The sequence below is a fragment of the Neofelis nebulosa genome, chromosome 6 (assembly GCF_028018385.1).
Source record: "Neofelis nebulosa isolate mNeoNeb1 chromosome 6, mNeoNeb1.pri, whole genome shotgun sequence".
Taxonomy (NCBI): Eukaryota; Metazoa; Chordata; class Mammalia; order Carnivora; family Felidae; genus Neofelis; species Neofelis nebulosa.
Window position 1 is genome coordinate 59,614,870 of NC_080787.1, and position 17,627 is coordinate 59,632,496.

Here is a 17,627-nt window from a genome sequence, read left to right on the forward strand (position 1 = left end):
GAACTGGTTATTCATGTTTGCCTCCCTGGTTATGGTGAAGGATGAAGTAGACAGTTGCCATCCTTTGCCTGGTGCTAAGGCAAACAAGGCAAATGGGAAAAATTTATCAAGTAGAAGGACTTTCACTGATTGTAAAATCTGCTAATACAACATTGAGAGATACCAGAAGAGTTATTTATTTAAAAATTTTTTTTTAATGTTTATTTTTGAGAGATAGAGACAGAGCATGAGTTGGGGAGGGGCAGAGAGAGAGGGAGACACAGAATCTGAAGCAGGCTCCAGGCTCTGAGCTGTCAGCACAGGGCCCGATGTGGGGCTCGAACCCACGACCTGTGAGATCATGACGTGACCTGAAGTCAGACACTTAACCCACTGAGTCACCCAGGAGCCCCAGGTTATTTATTTTTTAAAAGCTTATTCATTCCATCATTTATTCACCCATTCACCCATATAAAAATATTTATGTATTAAAAATTTTTTTTTTATTGCCAAGTAGTATTCTATTATATATATAAACCACATCTTCTTTATCCATTCGTCAGTTGATAGACATTTAGGCTCTTTCCATACTTTGGCTATTGTTGTTATGCTAAGTGAAATAAGTCAGTCAGAGAAAGACAGATACCATATATTTTCACTCATAGGTGGATCTTGAGAAACTTAACAGAAGACCATGGGGGAGTGGAAGGGGGAAAGAAAGTTACAGAGAGGGAGGGAGGCAAACCAGAAAAGACCCTTGGATACTGAGAATAAACTAAGAGTTGATGGGGGTTGGGGAAGAGGGGAAAGTGGGTGATGGGCATTGAGGAGGGCATTTGTTGGGGTGAGCACTGGGTGTTGTATGAAAACCAATTTGTCAATAAATTATATTAAAAAATAAAAATAAAATAAATAAAATAAAAATTTAAGTTTATTCATTTATTTTTGAAAGAGACAGAGACAGCACAAGTGGGGAAGGCAGAGAGAGGGAGAGAGAGAATCACACTGTCAGCGCAGAGACCAATGTGGGGCTTGAACTCACGAACCTTGAGATCATGACCTGAGCAGAAACCAAGATGCTTAGCCCACTGAGCCACCCAGGCACCTCTAAAAAATATTTATTTACTTTCCACATGCCTGGCATTGTTCAAATTAAGAGAATAAAGCAGTGAAACTAGACAATATCTGCCCTAATGACATTTATATTTTAGCAGGAAAACCAATAATAAACAAATAAGTAATATATATGTGTGTGTATATATATATATAATATATGTATTATATATATGTATAATAGTTTATAAGAGCTATGAGGAAAATAAGTAGGCGAAGAGAGCTAAAACATAACAAAACAGTGAACTGCACTGTTAAATCAGTCAGCCAGTGATATTGTGAACAAAATATAATAGGACTGTCCAAATGTAGGGAGGTTACTTTGGACCGTGTGGTCAGGAAAGAATTTCCTGCATTGCTAACTTGTGAGCTGAGATCTGAATGACAGGCGTGTCAGTATTCTGGAGAAGAATCTTGAAAGGCCTTAGTGAGGAGTGACCCTGGAGAGCCTGGAATACAGGATGAACAGAAGCCAGCATATCTGGAGCACAGAAAGTGAGCAGCTGGACAGGCAGAGATAAAATCCCAGAGACAGGCAGGAACAGGTCACGCTAGCCAATGTGAGATTTTTGGTCTTCATCTGGATGTGTACAGAGAGAGAATCTTAATTGTGAGGTACTATTCCCCCAACCTGACCTAATAGCTATTTATATCTGCATCACTGCTGGTGCCTATTAATCAGCCATTCCATCAGTCAGACTCTCAAACAAATAATTGTTGTGCCATGCACAATGCTGAATGATGGGAATATAAGACAGACACTACCAGCCCTGCCCTCATGGAGTATATATTTCAGTGGATAAGTTATAAATGAAATGATTACAGGGATCACAAGGCTGAAAAGGTAGGTGAGATGTAATACTGGCTTTTATAGTAAAATAGGGTTAACCTAGTCTACAACTTAGGACCTATATATATGTAGCAATGAAATAGCATTTCATCTTACATATTTCATCAAATTTCTACATATAACTTCAAATTTCTACATATAAGTTCAAAAAGTTATCCCAAGATTCTACCTACTATAATACAACAGATTGAAAACATCCATTTATATAGTGCTTGATAATTTTCTGTCCTTTCATATGCATTACCCTATTTAATATTCATAAAAACTGTGATAGAGGTCACTTATAATTACCTTTTTTTATTTTTTACTTTTTAATTATTTTTTTAATGTTTATTTATTTTTGAGAGAGACAGAGACAGAGACAGAGACAGAGACAGAGACAGAGCTGGAGCGGGGTAGGGGCAGAGAGAAAGGGAGACACAGGATCCTAAGCAGGCTCCAGGCTCTGAGCTGTCAGCATAGATCCCAATGCGGGTCTCGAACCCATGGATGGTGAGATCATGACCTGAGCCGAAGTTGGACGCCCAACCGACTGAGCCACCCAGGTGCCCCTATCTTCTTTTTAAAGATGAATAAGCTGAAGCTATGAGAATTTAAATTATCTGTCTATAGGCATGAAATGAGTTAGTAATATCAGTAGTCTTAGCCTTTTCCTACACCACCTATATCACTAGAGGTCTGATCTGAGCTAAATATAGGAAAGTCATGTACCCAACAGCTAGGCATTTAGTTTGGAGGCAAATGGAAGAAAGAATATAGCATCCTTATGATTATGAAATATGGGATCTGTTTAGGAAGGTGTTTTGATAAGCACCAGATAATAAATTGTGCAGAAATTCTGTGTGCATATATAGTTAAGGAACAATCAGACTGGTATGGGATTATTCTATAACCTTGTCTTGAAAGAAATTTTTAAACTGAGCATATAAATACATTATGTGGTTAGATATTGATGTTTTTACATTCTGAAATTCTGTTTTTCTTCTTCTCTTTTCTCATTCTCAAAATCACTGCCAATCAATGGATCTTACCCACCATTTCCTCTGAATTTATTGCTTACTTTAGAAATCTACAGTGTTCCTTCATTGAACAGATTAATCTTAGCTACTGTCTTCTTCCTCTGCCAAAGACTTCTGCCCAGGCACTCCAGAAAACTTTACTCAGCATTCTCTTCCAATTATCCTATTCCCAGCTCTAAGCCTGATGCCAAGATTTCTATTTGAATGACCTCTTCCTAGAATGCTAAATTGTCAACCTTTATAAAAGCTTCATTCATTTAACCTTCCTCTATTTCTTAGAAAATCAGTAGAGATTTGCTGCCTTACTAAATGAATGCTCTCTGGTGCTCTCATAGAGCGCAATGAGTTTATTTTCCCAATTTTTGTTTGAGGTCAACAAATGTCTGGCTCTATTAATATTGATTATTTGACATAGTGTTTTATAATGAGTCAGCACCTGGCATAATGTCAGATAAGAATGCATTTGATATTTTCAGATAACATCATTGTCTTGTTACAAATATTACATATTTAATCTTTCCTGTCCCATTACACCTGCTTTCTCTATTAATTAAAAATTGCCAAGAATACATGTCAACTACCAAGTGATTAAGACACAAGAGAAAAGTATACAACTTCAATTATATATATATAATTATGTTAATTGTCTTATTCTTCATAACCATGAACTGGTGTATGGCATGTGATATACTGAGGACACTGTCAAACCATCATTATGTGATGACAACATGCCAGGTCCTATGCTAAGCATTTGTTGTATTCTTTTTTTTTTTTTTTTACCTTCTTATCAACTCAACAAATAATTAGTTTGCAGTATGACTTTCTGTCTAGAAAGTCAGTGAATATCAAAGGCACATTTTAAAAAGCTTATGAGAAACAATTTTGCGAAAAAGGAAAGACACTTACAGGAACCAGGAATTTTTTAATCTCTTCCAGTGCATGACTCATTCGTGAATAAGCTTCCCCAGGTGGAGCAAACACTTCAATTAATACATGAAGTTCATCACTCAAGTGGGCATACTTGGCTTCCCCACTCTTCCTTAATTCTTCTTCCTGTGAAAGAGGTTATTTTTAGAAATACAAATCCACCCATTTTGCACTGATTTAACATTTATTTAGAATATGACAAAAGGGAATAATCTAAGCAAATTTTCTGTAAGTAGAAACCCTCTGAGAAATAAAAATCTGGTACATTTAAAGATTTTAAAATCATTTTTCAGTGTTTGAATGATTTTTTTTAAAAGCTGGCATAATTATCATCTGCAATAGATTTTAATCAGCTAAATGAAAATGCTAAGCCCCTGAAAAGAAGTTACAGAAATGCCATTAATTTTTCAGTGTACAACACTCAGTTGTGGAAGAAAAGGGTTATTTTTGTGCGTGACAAATAAAATAAAATAAAATTTTCAGAAAATAAACTAAAGATTATAACTGTTCTTTGAGAAAACCAGAACTTTCTAGCCAGTTTTTGAGAAGTGGTGAAAAGGTTACTTGCTCACCATTAAAGTATGGAAAACCAAGGTTTATATCCCAGGCTATGTCCCCACTGGCCCAGATTGTCATCTAGCTTCATACATCTTCTCAATCGTTTGCTGCTGCATTTTGGTCAATAGGAGTACATTAAAGGATGGTGGTTAAGTATTATGTTGGCATTGATTCTGCATGAGCTATGTATCCTCAGCTTAACCAACAACATATTTCTATTAGATCAGATTTTTTCTAGTACTGTACCCAAGCGATTATTGTATCCCGATTAATACAGCACAGGTACAGAGCAAATCAGCACACAATTCCATATACTTTGCTAACGTGTGCCGGGTATTTGATGTGTATCATCTCTAATCTCACAATAACCTTACACATTATTCACAATTCAGATTAGGAAGCTGAGTTTAAAAGACCTTAAGCAGCTTCAGCAAACTTGGGATTCAAACCTGGCACCTTTTGCAACCAGATTTGTATTTTTCTAGGGTTTCAAGGAAGCAGAATTTCGGTTAAAATGTGAACATAAATAATATTAATTATGTTTTACTTTTCTTGACTCCTATCCCCAATAAACTTGTAGTTGTTTCACTAAATATCTAATGATAAAAACTAAAAAGTAATTTTTAGCTTTACTTGGGGATTAATTAGAAAAGTAACATGGACAGACCTAAACTGGATAAATAAAGGCAAATTTGCTATTGATTTCCAATAAGTAATTGTATGACCCATGTTCATGTGCTTATCTGACTAGGAACTAACATCATTTCAGGGCTCCTGGGTGGCTCAGTTGGTGAAGTGCCCAGCTCTCGATTTCAGATCAGGTCATGATCTCACCATTTGTAAGATCGAGTCCCAAGTCAGGCTCTGTGCTGACAGTGTGGAACCTGCTTGGGATTCTCTCTCTCCCTCCCTCTCTTGCTGCTATTCCACTCATGCTCTCTCTCTTTCACAGTAAATAAAATACATTTTAAAAAATCTTAAAAAAAAAGAAACTTCCATCATTTCAATACAGGGAAGCTCATGAAAGAGATGGGACAGTGTCCCTGCTTTTCTGTCCAGCCCCACCCACTCAAATCTAACAGTAACACCTTTCGGCCTAATAATCTACTCTCCAAGTGTCCCTGAGCACACTTTTTTTTCTAATGTTTATTTTTGAGAGAGAGAGAATGAGCGGGGAAGAGAATGAGCTGAGCTGTCAGCACAGATCCTGATGGGAGCTCGAATTCACAAACCGTGAGATCATGACCTGAGCAGATATCAAGAGTACAACGACTAACCCACTGAGCCACCCAGGAACCCCTCCTAAGCACACTTCCTATTTCTAACTAGGAGTTTTTACTTAAAGGGGTTTTCTTAGTGCCCATTTCTCAGTTTAGGGAGAAGTAACGATTGCCTGAACAACTACACCACTCATAGGGTATAGTACACATTTCTTTCCTCTTTGGATTCTGCTGGGAGGTAAGCTGCTCATTATCTCTGGGGTCAGCTTCATTTGTACCTAGGTGTTGAGGTGGTTAAATCAGAGGATTCTTCATACTGCCCCTTTCTCCATACTTCCTAAGCTGATTTCCCACTGGTTATTAAGGACTACTTGTTAGCCACATTTAATACTAAGAGGTGTGGCATTCGTATATGAATTATAATACTCATTTAAAATTTTTTAATGTTTATTTATTTTTGAGAGACACGGAGTGCGAGTAGTAGAAGGGCAGAAAGAGGGAGACACAGAATCTGAAGCAGACTCCAGGCTCTGAGCTGTCGGCACAGCTCAGAGATCATAACCGAAGCAGAAGTCAGATGCCCAACTGACTAAGCCACCCAGGCACCCCAAAAATTATGATACTTATTTTAAAGGTTTCAAATAAAGTGAGCCTAACTAGGTATCTCTGCAGTTGAGCCATTAGGCTGATGTTCACGAACAAAATGTAACTTACTATTAAAAAGCACATTTGCCTCTCACCTCCTCAATCACCCTTTATACAAGCAGATGAGGAAGCTGAGGTCCTTAGATATTAAGCAACTTCCTGGAGGCCAAGCATTAGGTTTCCAGCCAGGATCCAGTAAGGTAGGTGTTAGCAATGATAAAGACTTTAAAGGAGAAAAGTTAACACAGCAAAACCTATTGTGAGCTACTACTGGTTATTTTCAAAACTAAACTTTCTATCTTCCAGGTGTGTTATATTTGAACTCATGTATTAGGGTAACTTTTTTTGCTTAAAGTTTATTTATTTACTCTGAGAGAGAGAGAGAGAGAGAGAGAGAGAGAGAGAACAGGAGAGGGGCAGAGAGGGGCAGAGAGAGAGGGAAAGAGAGAATCCCAGGCAGTCCCCACACTGTCAGCACAGAGCTTGATCCCACAAACTGTGAGATTATGACCTGAGCTAAGATCAAGAGTTGGATGCTCAATGGACTGAGCCAAGGGTAACTTTTGATAGAGCAGAATTCCCCAAGCTTTAGTTTCTTTATCTGTGAGACTTATATAATAATAGTGAGGTCACAGGATTTTGTGACTTTTGAGAAAATTGAAGAACATTTGTACACTAAAAATGCTCCACCAATTTATTTTAATAATGAAAATTGTTTCTTATATTTTAAGGAGCATTTGAAATAATGTCTGTTCCAACAGAGACCAAAGTAAATGTGACTTACACATGAAGAACAGTTCTTTCTTTCTCAAGTAAGAGTCTAAGCTATAAGCAGCTAGAGGAATAGGTGGTTCATCTCTTCACTCATCCAGAGATCCTGGTTCCTCCTCTCAGAACTCAAGCAGCCCTTAAGATGTTGCTCTCCTGTGTGCTGATGAAGAAGGCTGCCTATAATCACTTCTAAATTCCACTCCAGGGAAAAGAGAAAGAAAATGCAGACAGCAAAAATCTTATTCTCAAGGACATTTGCCAGACGTTTCATACGTCATTTCTGGTCACATTTCTTTGGGAAAAGTGTACTTACACCGTGCCTCTGGATGCTATGGAAGCTATAATTGTGGTTTCAGGCTGAGTAGCCTTGAGACTAAAATGTAGGGGTTCCATTTATGATGGAAATAAGTGAGAATGGATACTGGATGACAACTAGCTGTCTCTGCATTCAGTCCTCATTCAGGGCTAGTTAAAATAACACTTATTGGGGCGCCTGGGTGGCGCAGTCGGTTAGGCGTCCGACTTCAGCCAGGTCACGATCTCGCGGTCTGTGAGTTCGAGCTCCGCGTCAGGCTCTGGGCCGACGGCTCGGAGCCTGGAGCCTGTTTCCGATTCTGTGTCTCCCTCTTTCTCTGCCCCTCCCCCATTCATGCTCTGTCTCTCTCTGTCCCAAAAATAAATAAAAAACGTTGAAAAAAAAAATTAAAAAAAAATAAAATAAAATAAAATAAAATAACACTTATTTATTAAATCTAATCTTGGTGAATAGCTAGCCAATGTCTTCCAGAATGTTTAAATTTTATTTTCAAAAACAATACTATACCTCCAGTTGGATTTATAACATAAACCTCCAAGTTTCATTTGAATATGGGCAGACATCACAGGCATCCTGAATAACACAAGTGTCCAGAGACCAGTAAGTACATTTACAGTAATTTAATACGATCTCTTGAAGTATTTCTTAAACAAGAGTTCCAAATATATTTTGAAAAAAAGAAAAGTTTACTTTTGCAGTAAATTCATTATCTTATAAGTTGATTGTGAATGGGGCAGTGAGTAGTCTTTTCATGTTTCTGCCCGATATCTTTTCCATGTTTTATAACAAAGAGCATTGTACCCTAGCAAGTTACACTAGATAGAACAGGGGACAGATAGCAAGAAGTGTAAAAAAAACAATATATATGTATATAAATAAAAAACTTAAAAAATTAAGAAATTAAAAATATTAGAAAAATCTTGAGTGTAAATTGACATATACTATTCCAAAGTTAACATTACAGAAGAGTGAATCTACATCTAATAAAAGCAAAGAAAAGGGCACAGGGAATAAATTAAAAGAATGCAAGATGCACACACTGGAAGGTGAATTGGTTTGACGTGATTCAGATTTCTGCTTAAAAGACTGTGCACTCAGTTGATATTATTTAATCTTCTATGAAAAAGGTACATTTATTCCATTGAGGATATTTACTTTAACCACTGACCTTCAGAACATGGTTTGTGATGTTCAGCTATTACAAAGGTATCATGAGCTAATTATTTCAAGTACAATCATTAGTTGCTAAACATAAGAAATTCAAAACAAAGTCATTACAAATATCAAATCTAGTTTTACATATCCCCAAACATTCTATTCCCATGTTATACCCTAAGGTAAAATATAAGTTAAACATATCAGTTTTCACCAGTTATTTTATAGAGAATAGCGTGGCACGAAATAGAGTCTAATTTGAATTGCATTCATGTGTTTAACTGTTAAAAGGATTTTTAAGGAAACTTTCTCTTAGGAATTATCAATTGTGTTTTATCTTCCACAAAAGAATGCGTTTGACTGGGAAATAATTTGACAATTAGAAAAATTTCCTCTTAATTCAAAACAGCATGTTCACTGAAGAAAACTTGAAAAAAATCCCCAAAGTACAAATATTTTAAAAGATATCAACAACCACACAATTTAAGATAGACTATTAGTATTTTCAGTGTTTCCTCAAGTATCTCTATGCAAGAATAGTAATGGAATTGAAGTCATAATTTTAATATTGCTTCTTAGGTCACGGGTATGCAAAGTACCTTCCATAGATTATCTAATTCTGTACACACAACTTTACTTTATGCTACATAATGTTATTTGCTTCATTTTACTGATGAGGGGACTGATAGAAATATGTCCAGAGTTACACAGACTATAAATCATGGGGTTGGATTAGAATCCAGGTAATTTCATATCAAAGGTCAAGTTCTTAATCACTACAGGTATGTACTGGTATAGGTATGTTCAATGTAAGTAAACATTTTATACATCCAGATATTCCCATGGATATGTCTGTCTAATTTTGGGAATATCATGGCCAGTGGTCTCCCAGCAATTTCCTGATATTAAGTCCCATGTCCAGGGTATCCTACGGCAGATTACAGGTCCTTATACACTAAGCACATCTGCCATGAATTTCTTCTTCCCTCTCCCAAAAGGTGTTGATTCCTTAGTAGCTGTATGTATGTGATGGGTGAAACCATTATTTTCAAGGTTCTCAGTACTCAGCCCCTACTTTATGAATGACTTCCCTAAAAATTGCTAGTGATCCTGCACCAACCACACTGTTTATAACTAACCCTCTGTTTGCAACCATCAGTTCCAAACAAGGCATTCATCCAAAGTTTTTAAGATTGAGCTCATATTAGTTCATACAATTTCTCATGGATATTCATATTGTATTCCTAAAACAAATGTACCTCATGAAGCATCATTCTCTATTTTCCTGCATAGTTTGTCCAATAGCAGGGGCAGGGTGGTTAGGACCCTCTGTACCCACATTATTGTCTGGAATAAGGACTTAAGTCAGCTTACAAGTGGATATATCATGTTGGCTAATGACAAATTCCCCCAAATAGGACACAGAATCAGATGTCCCCTTGTGTTGTGGTCCTAAGTGCAGCCACTTGATCCCTGGATTTGCCAACTGTCAATTTTATTTATTTATTTATTTATTTATTTATTTATTTACTTACTTACTTACGTATTTTTTATTTATTTTTGAGTTATTTATTTAACTCAATGTGAGGGCATGAATAGGGGAGGGGCAGAGAGAGACAGAGAGAAAGAGAGAGACAGAGAATCCTAAGCAGGCTCCATGCTGTGAGAGCAGAGCCCAATGCACTCACATTGGGTGCCCTGCCAATTGTCAATTTTAATGTAAAACTTAACATTTCTTAAAATAATCTAAAATATCCACTCTTAAAATTATTTATGGGTGGCATAGACTTCATTTGAAATAGCAGAGGGGTATAAAGCAAAGAGGTCACATTGATAATCTCATTATGGACAACTCAAAAAATTCTCATTGTCACAAGTTCCTTTCCTGCTTCATTACACAGTTTTAAGTTTTTCTTTGCTGTCTCTAATGTTTGTATTATTCTTTCTTCCCACGTGGAATTTCCTAGGAAATTTCAAATTATTTTCACCCCTATTAACCAGAGTAATTTAGTTAGTGAGTGCTAATTTCCAACTGTACATGTCCAACTTATTATGGAGCTCAATGACATAAAGGGCATATCAGTTAATTGACCCTACTCTCTTTAGAAGTCGCCGTGGTGATCACCATATGCTACTTGGAATGACCCTTTGGAATCTCTCTCTCTCTCTCTCTCTCTCTCTCTCTCTCTCTCACACACACACACACACACACACACACACGTGAGTCTCTAGTGAAAGAAAATGTTTCCATTTTGTTAAATAAGAAGTATTCACCTACTTTGGACAATTAAAAAAAATATGTTATAAATTGCTCACAACATGAAGTAGACCATGAAATCCTCCGCTATGCTACTCCAGAATTTGGGTTATTTTGTCCCTCTGGTATCTCCTGAAAGGCATCCTATTACCAACAGCACCAGCAGAGAAAACACCTGAGTAACTGAGTTGATGTACTATCCATCATTTTTTAAACTATGTGTTCATCTAGATGTATATATGTGGTATCACATATATGTTATATATATGTTATATTGTTTCTCTTAAATATTTAGTCACATTTGAAGTAGTCTTTAGTCTCAACCACATAACTGACTCAGCGTATTTGCCAAATATTTATTCCCCCATAAAATAGTGAAGCTAATGTCTATAATAATCTGCCTGCTTTCCAAGTTTTATAAACCATGAATCAGTGGTATTTGTTCCCAAACTTGTTTATACCTGCTGTATTTGTCATTGTTATTGTAATTTACATTTTTATACTTCCTTTCTACTTTTAAAAAATTACCGAATAACTTTCAAATCAAAAACATGTAGGTAAAGACAGATTTTACCGTTTTATAAATGCTTTCATAGTTACGTGAACTTCTTACTTATGATTTTTGTACAATATTTTGTTCCTAGATCAATTACAGCATCTTCATTATATTTCACAATTTATCTTTATATATATCTGTTTCATCATTTTCTCATCTCCCAAATTCCTCTTCATATATAAGTGTATCTGATAGAACCTGAGGAAGATACTCAATAAATTCTCATTGAATGAATTACTTAAGGGTGAAAATCATGCTGCATTTTTCTTCTGTCATCAAACCATATCTTTACTGCTCAGGCTAAGGTTTTCTTTAAGCGCTCAACCATTTATTGTCCTGAGACCTTGGAATGTAGTAATCCATCTTTACTAATATGACTATTTTTGGCTTAGGAGAACTATTTCCAAATTATTATTACATTCAATGTCTCCTATTAATGAACAATGTATAGATCATATATGTATATTCAATGATAATTTATTTTGTAAGCAAATGATTTTGCAATCGCAGTTTATACCACATCAAGTATTTGTTCTGTTATTACAAGCACATAATCTGGGTAAGTAAACAAAATAGAAGTTTATAACTCAAAAGAGTATTGTGGTGTTAGTCACAAACAAGTTAGAATAAGCAAACTTATTTACAACAGCCCCTCCTATCTAGTCCCTCCTATGGCTTACTACCTTACTGTATAATGGGATTGACAATTAGGTTGGTTTTTACTAGGCTACTCCAATTTCAGGAGAATCAAATAGCTGTATAAGTACAGTGCTTATTCTTTGCTCTCTAAGGAATGAACCTTAGAAAGTTTTAGAGTCCACAGAGAAGATTCCAATGATAAAAACTTTACAGTAATATTTTATCGACAATTGCTTCCATCTTAGAGACTGAAATAAATTTTTGTATTGTTTTCTATGTATAAGAACAAATATTTCAAAAATACTATGAACAAATACCAAGCACAGTTTTTCTGCAGACACTTTTATGTAGCCCTAGGTCCAAGAAAGCGCATGGGACCAAGACTTAAAAGGTGTTGAGTATAACATCTCTTCTAGCCATGGCTCCTCCACCAACTGCAAATTTTAGCAGGTATTTTGCTCGTGTGGCTTCCTTCATATGTAAAAGAAGAGAAAGTTACTAGAGAAAAAAATTTCAAATGCAAAATTTGGCGCAAAATGATTCTCCTCTATGCCATTCAACCATATCAACCAAATTTAGACCTGTTTATGTATAAAAGTTCTGGGTAAGAGAATATTCCACAAGCTCACTGAACAGAAGACAATAGACAACATTAGATATGATGATGTCTAAGGTTTCTCATAGTTTTAAAGTTTCATGACTCACCATGTGACTTTCCTTCACAGCTATCCTCATTCTGCTACTTAAGACATTAGTAGTAGAAAATACTACTTTCCAAATAGAGTATCTTCTAAGATATACTACTAGGAAAATTCAAAATGGAAACAATTCATGTTACTCTTTCAGTATCTACAGTGAGGCTGCTCCTGTGTATTTTATACACATTATGTCATTTAATCCTCATAGAACCCCTTGAGGTAGGTAATGGAAGCAGCAGAATGTAATGAAAAGTTAAAAAAAAAGAATTTTGGAGTCAGAATGACCTAAATTTAAACTAACAGCTCTGATATTTATTATCTGTAGTATAATAGAAAAGTACTAAATTTTTTTTGAGATTTAGTTTCTTCATCTACAAAACAAGTAAACTCAAGGTCTCTCATGTACAGTGTCGGGCATACTAAAAACCCTCAGAAAAAGTTAAAGGTTTTCTCTCAGAGGAGCTAAGAAACTTGGTTGCAATTATTCAATATGTAAGAGATTCGAATTTAGTCTGCCTGACTATAAAGTGCACTCTTATGTTAATGGTTGTTTTTTTTTTTTAACATTTTTAATTTATTTTTGGGACAGAGAGAGACAGAGCATGAACGGGGGAGGGGCAGAGAGAGAGGGAGACACAGAATCGGAAACAGGCTCCAGGCTCCGAGCCATCAGCCCAGAGCCTGACGCGGGGCTCGAACTCACGGACCGCGAGATCGTGACCTGGCTGAAGTCGGACGCTTAACCGACTGCGCCACCCAGGCGCCCCAATGGTTGTTTTTTTTTATGAGCATTAAATTCACTTGAAAGAATATAATTATAGAAGTTTCAAATTAACTGTTGCCTCGATGTAAGCAAGAGTGCATCCGTTCAATGCTGGTTTACTTATTATTAAGTTAATTTAAATGTATAACTTTAAGAGAATGTATATTTGAAGATTACTCTAGGCCAAAGAGCTCACGTATTTTAGAAAGATAAGGAAAAATTAACTTCACCACATGTAATTCCTTGAATTTTAACTTTCAAATGAACCACAAATGTATTGTCTACAGTATGTCACATGGACCATATAACATTGAAAGGCCACATATCATGATACTTAACAGCGTAGGTTCTGCTCATGAGGGCCAGGGTTAAAATCCCAGCTCTTCCAATTAATGGTGTAAAACTTGGGCAAGTGACCTTACTAATTCAGCCTTTGAATTCCTCACCTGTAAAATGATGATAGTAATAACATAGTAGGCACTAATTAAATATGACTATTGCTAAATACTATTATGCTAAATGCCTAGGATTCAAAACAATATTCAAACATACATAAATTGAAAGAGTTAGTATATCCAAAAATCCAAATTATTCTTTCAGAAGTAGTTCTGTCAGTGACAGGAATTTTTAAAAAGTTGAAAACATATAATATAGAGTACATTCAAGTTTTACACTGTGGTTTTTACGTTAGCAATTATTTTTGTCATATTTTATCCTCAGAGTTATAATTTACTAGAGTGCTTTTTGCAGGCTTTTTCTTAATGCCCCAGGGAACTTTCTTTTAACATAAATCTTCAGGAATAAATAAGTCTATTGTCTGCACAGCTTTCTCCATCAAGAAGTTCACATAAACACACATTTATTATTTATACTTTGGTCTGAATGGGATTTGTCTGAATTGTCAATTTAAAAGCAATTTTAAATACACATATGTGGAAATTCTTTTATGCTACTACAAATTAGTTGTCCAAAATTTATCCACACAAAGGGTTTTTGTACAAATGGAGGTACATAAATACATGATAGAGAAGCAATGGTTTGCTCCTCAAGCACACCCCTCAGGCTTTTATTGCCTTCATTTACAAATTCCGGCCCTCTTGAATTGATAGTGGCAAGAACTATTACAGATTATAGCTATCCATACTCCAAACTGTCAACAATGGGAAAGGAATCTGTTCTCTGCTAACAGCATCTAGATTCATGAAGAGTGAAGAACCAGAAACATTGATGGACCCAAGGATGGTATTCTTTTCAAGTAGGTCAGGATTTTAAAAGGACAGAAGTGGATAGTGCCAGAATATTCCCTATGCTTGAGTTTGGTAGTTGAGGGTTTATTAGAGAGTATGAATCTCAAATCAGGACAATCGAATCATACATTCTATGTGACAACAAGAATGGTCTAGCTTCTCAAACTATGAAAGTGTGCTATTTGAAACAGTGAAAATAGTGTCTAGACACAGTAAAAGACCTACTTCACTATTCAAGGAAAATAAAGCAATCAAGCTTGACCAAATGGAACCTATAAGGTTAACACGTTGTCCTGAATTAACACAAGAAAGAGTGGCTTGTGTCCCTGTATTTTATTTAAAAGTCATTTGCTTATGGGGAATCTGGATGGCTCAGTGGGTCAAGCGTCCAACTCTTGATTTCTGCTCAGGTCATGATCTCACAGTTCATGGGACTGAACCCCACATTGGGCTCTGCACTGACAGCGTGGAGCCCACTTGGGATTCTCTCTTTCCCTCTCTCTCTCTCTCTGCCCCTCCCCTGCTGTCTCTCTCTCTCTTTCAAAATAAATAAGTAAAAATTTTTAAAAATTAAAAAAAAATCATTTGCTTAGTAATTAAGGCACTCACAAACATTTGTTTTGTGGGAATAGAACAAACTGGGAATACAATTATGTAAATATGCTTCTTTAGACTCTTTTCCAAATTCAACTGGATATAAATGGGCTCCATTCAGGTTCAGAGGAATTGTTCAGGGGATGTGAAAGCACTTGTAGAACAGTGTTGGAGCCCAGTGGTGAGACAGAAAGAGGGAATGGATCCTCGGAAGTGTCTGTACTCAGAGATCTGAGCACTTTGAGGACATGGCAGAGTCCTGGTTTGGCTTGACCTCAGAAGCTGAGAAGAAACCAAAAAGTAGGCTAGGCATGCCTTGCCTTTGAGGCCAAGAGAAACCAGGAAAACCAGGGACCAGAAGCCCACTCGGGCGGAAATCCCTCTGTCTTCCACTCAGTATTTAAAGGACTTCATCACTAATCAATTTCAACAACCCTATCTAAGCTGACAAATAAAAGTAGCATACAATACTAGCACCCATAGTCAAGAAAATCAAGCAGAACATCTCAACATATGCTATTTGAACATAAGCCAATTGACTTGCAGGAAGAGAAACATGAACACTTGAATAAACACATTTTAGGAAGCAGTGAAGGAGAAAAAAATGCAGACACAAAAATTGTATGGTTTTAAAAAATGTGACTTCTCAGGTAAGAACAAATACAAATTAAAAGGAAGAGGCTTTTAAGAGGCTTACTTCGCCCTGTTGGTAATTGATTTCCTTCCTTCCTTTTTCTCAAAGCACTTACTTTATAAAACTTGTAATTGTAGGTAGGTCTTCCTCTCTTTGAAATGTACATAAATCCTTTTGAAGCTATATAGGCCTATTGTTAACTTTATTACCTAGAAATATACATCTCAAGGACTTGGAAGCCATTTCTTTGAAACATAAGCATCATGATAGATAACACTCCTATTTCCCTGTTTCTGTGGGAGGCAGAAGCCTAACTTTGGTGGGTACTTTGCTCCAAGGTGCAAAACAATCTCTCATCATAAAAATATAGTAAGTCTGTGGTTCCCTGGGATGAAGCCAATTGGCTAACACTAATCACCCCAATAACCAGGTAAAAGGATGAATTCTGTGACAAATGGTGCTGTCAAGTCTTCTTATTGAGGATGAGTTACTGTTTATGTTGCGAACAAGTATGTAATGGGTTGTATCTGCCTGGATGCATAAAAGAGTGAGATTCCTTTCTATGTTTGCAAGCTCCTAGGGAATTGCCTGTGATGCCCATCACATTCTGGCTTAATGCTTATTCAATAACAAAAGTGTTTTCTTTACTACTTTTGCGGAAAGGATTTCTGGGCTGGGAAATTTTGTTTTAATTACATTTCCCCAATGAAGAAGTGAAAACAGCTAGTGAATTGGGTAAGGGGATCTCAGCAAAGCCATCTTTACCCTGATAGATATTGGCAGAATTGCTTCCAAGCCTCGTGATGCTGAAAGGGCAAGTCGTCACTGCCAACCAATAACGGAAAAGCAAATACTAATGAGTCCAAGCTGGCAGGGAGCAATAGGCCAGATGCCTGGTTCTGAAAGAAAATTTAGAGGTGGCATATCAATTTTGGGAAGGACATCTTGCACAACCAGACACGTTTGTAGAGGACACAACAAAGAGATACCAAAACAGCTTTGACCAAGCATGCTGGAGTGACTAGAGACAGAGAAGAGAAAACAAGAACCACAGCAGAAAGGCCACAAAAGCTGCTGAAGAAGTTCCCGCGGAGTTGTAGAGACGCTGCCCACTGGAAATGCAATGGCAGCAGACAGATCAATTTGGCCTTTGAAGATATGATATGGAAGACTTTACTTTGAACAAATGCATTATACTGTTCATCAAGCAACCAGACTGAGAAGCAAACATCATTAGGACCCATAAAGTGGCTAACCACTGACTAGAATATACCTGGTATCAGTGTGAAAGGGCATCCAAATTTACAGCATAGATTCAAGGTCAATAAATGCCATAAGAGAAGAATATTTATTGTTGCCACTTTTAGCTTTCTGAAAAAAGGGTTTCCGGATCATATTAGTTCCTGCTTACAACTCTCTACCAATACACTATTTACCTAAAATGCAACAATTTCAACATGGCATTGCAGACCTTTTTAATCTGGCACTGGCTTAGCTCATCAGTTACCTCTTCTGCCATCTCCTTTGCAGACACTATTCTCCAATCACTAAAAAATCCTCACCTTTCTCTGAAATCATCATCCTCTTTCAAATCCCTGTGTTTCTTTGTTTTTCTTGCAAGGTTCAGATCACATATATTTATCTAGACTTCACACAGCCAGCAATGCAGAAACAACTGTTCCATAG

General features: G+C 36.5%; 1 protein-coding gene across 12 annotated transcripts in view; it reads right to left on the reverse strand.

The window, feature by feature from the left end:
* The window catches only part of KHDRBS2 (KH RNA binding domain containing, signal transduction associated 2), a 593,528-nt gene that overhangs the window by 288,489 nt on the left and 287,412 nt on the right, over positions 1–17,627 (reverse strand). For all 12 annotated transcript variants that reach the window (XR_009263055.1, XR_009263054.1, XR_009263053.1 and 9 more), the window contains exon 4: positions 3,868–4,014. Coding sequence is in view for 9 of the 12 variants with exons in the window: in XM_058734346.1 (XP_058590329.1) it covers positions 3,868–4,014 (147 nt within the window). In the remaining 3 variants the exon portion in view is untranslated. The remainder of the gene's footprint in view (positions 1–3,867; positions 4,015–17,627) is intronic.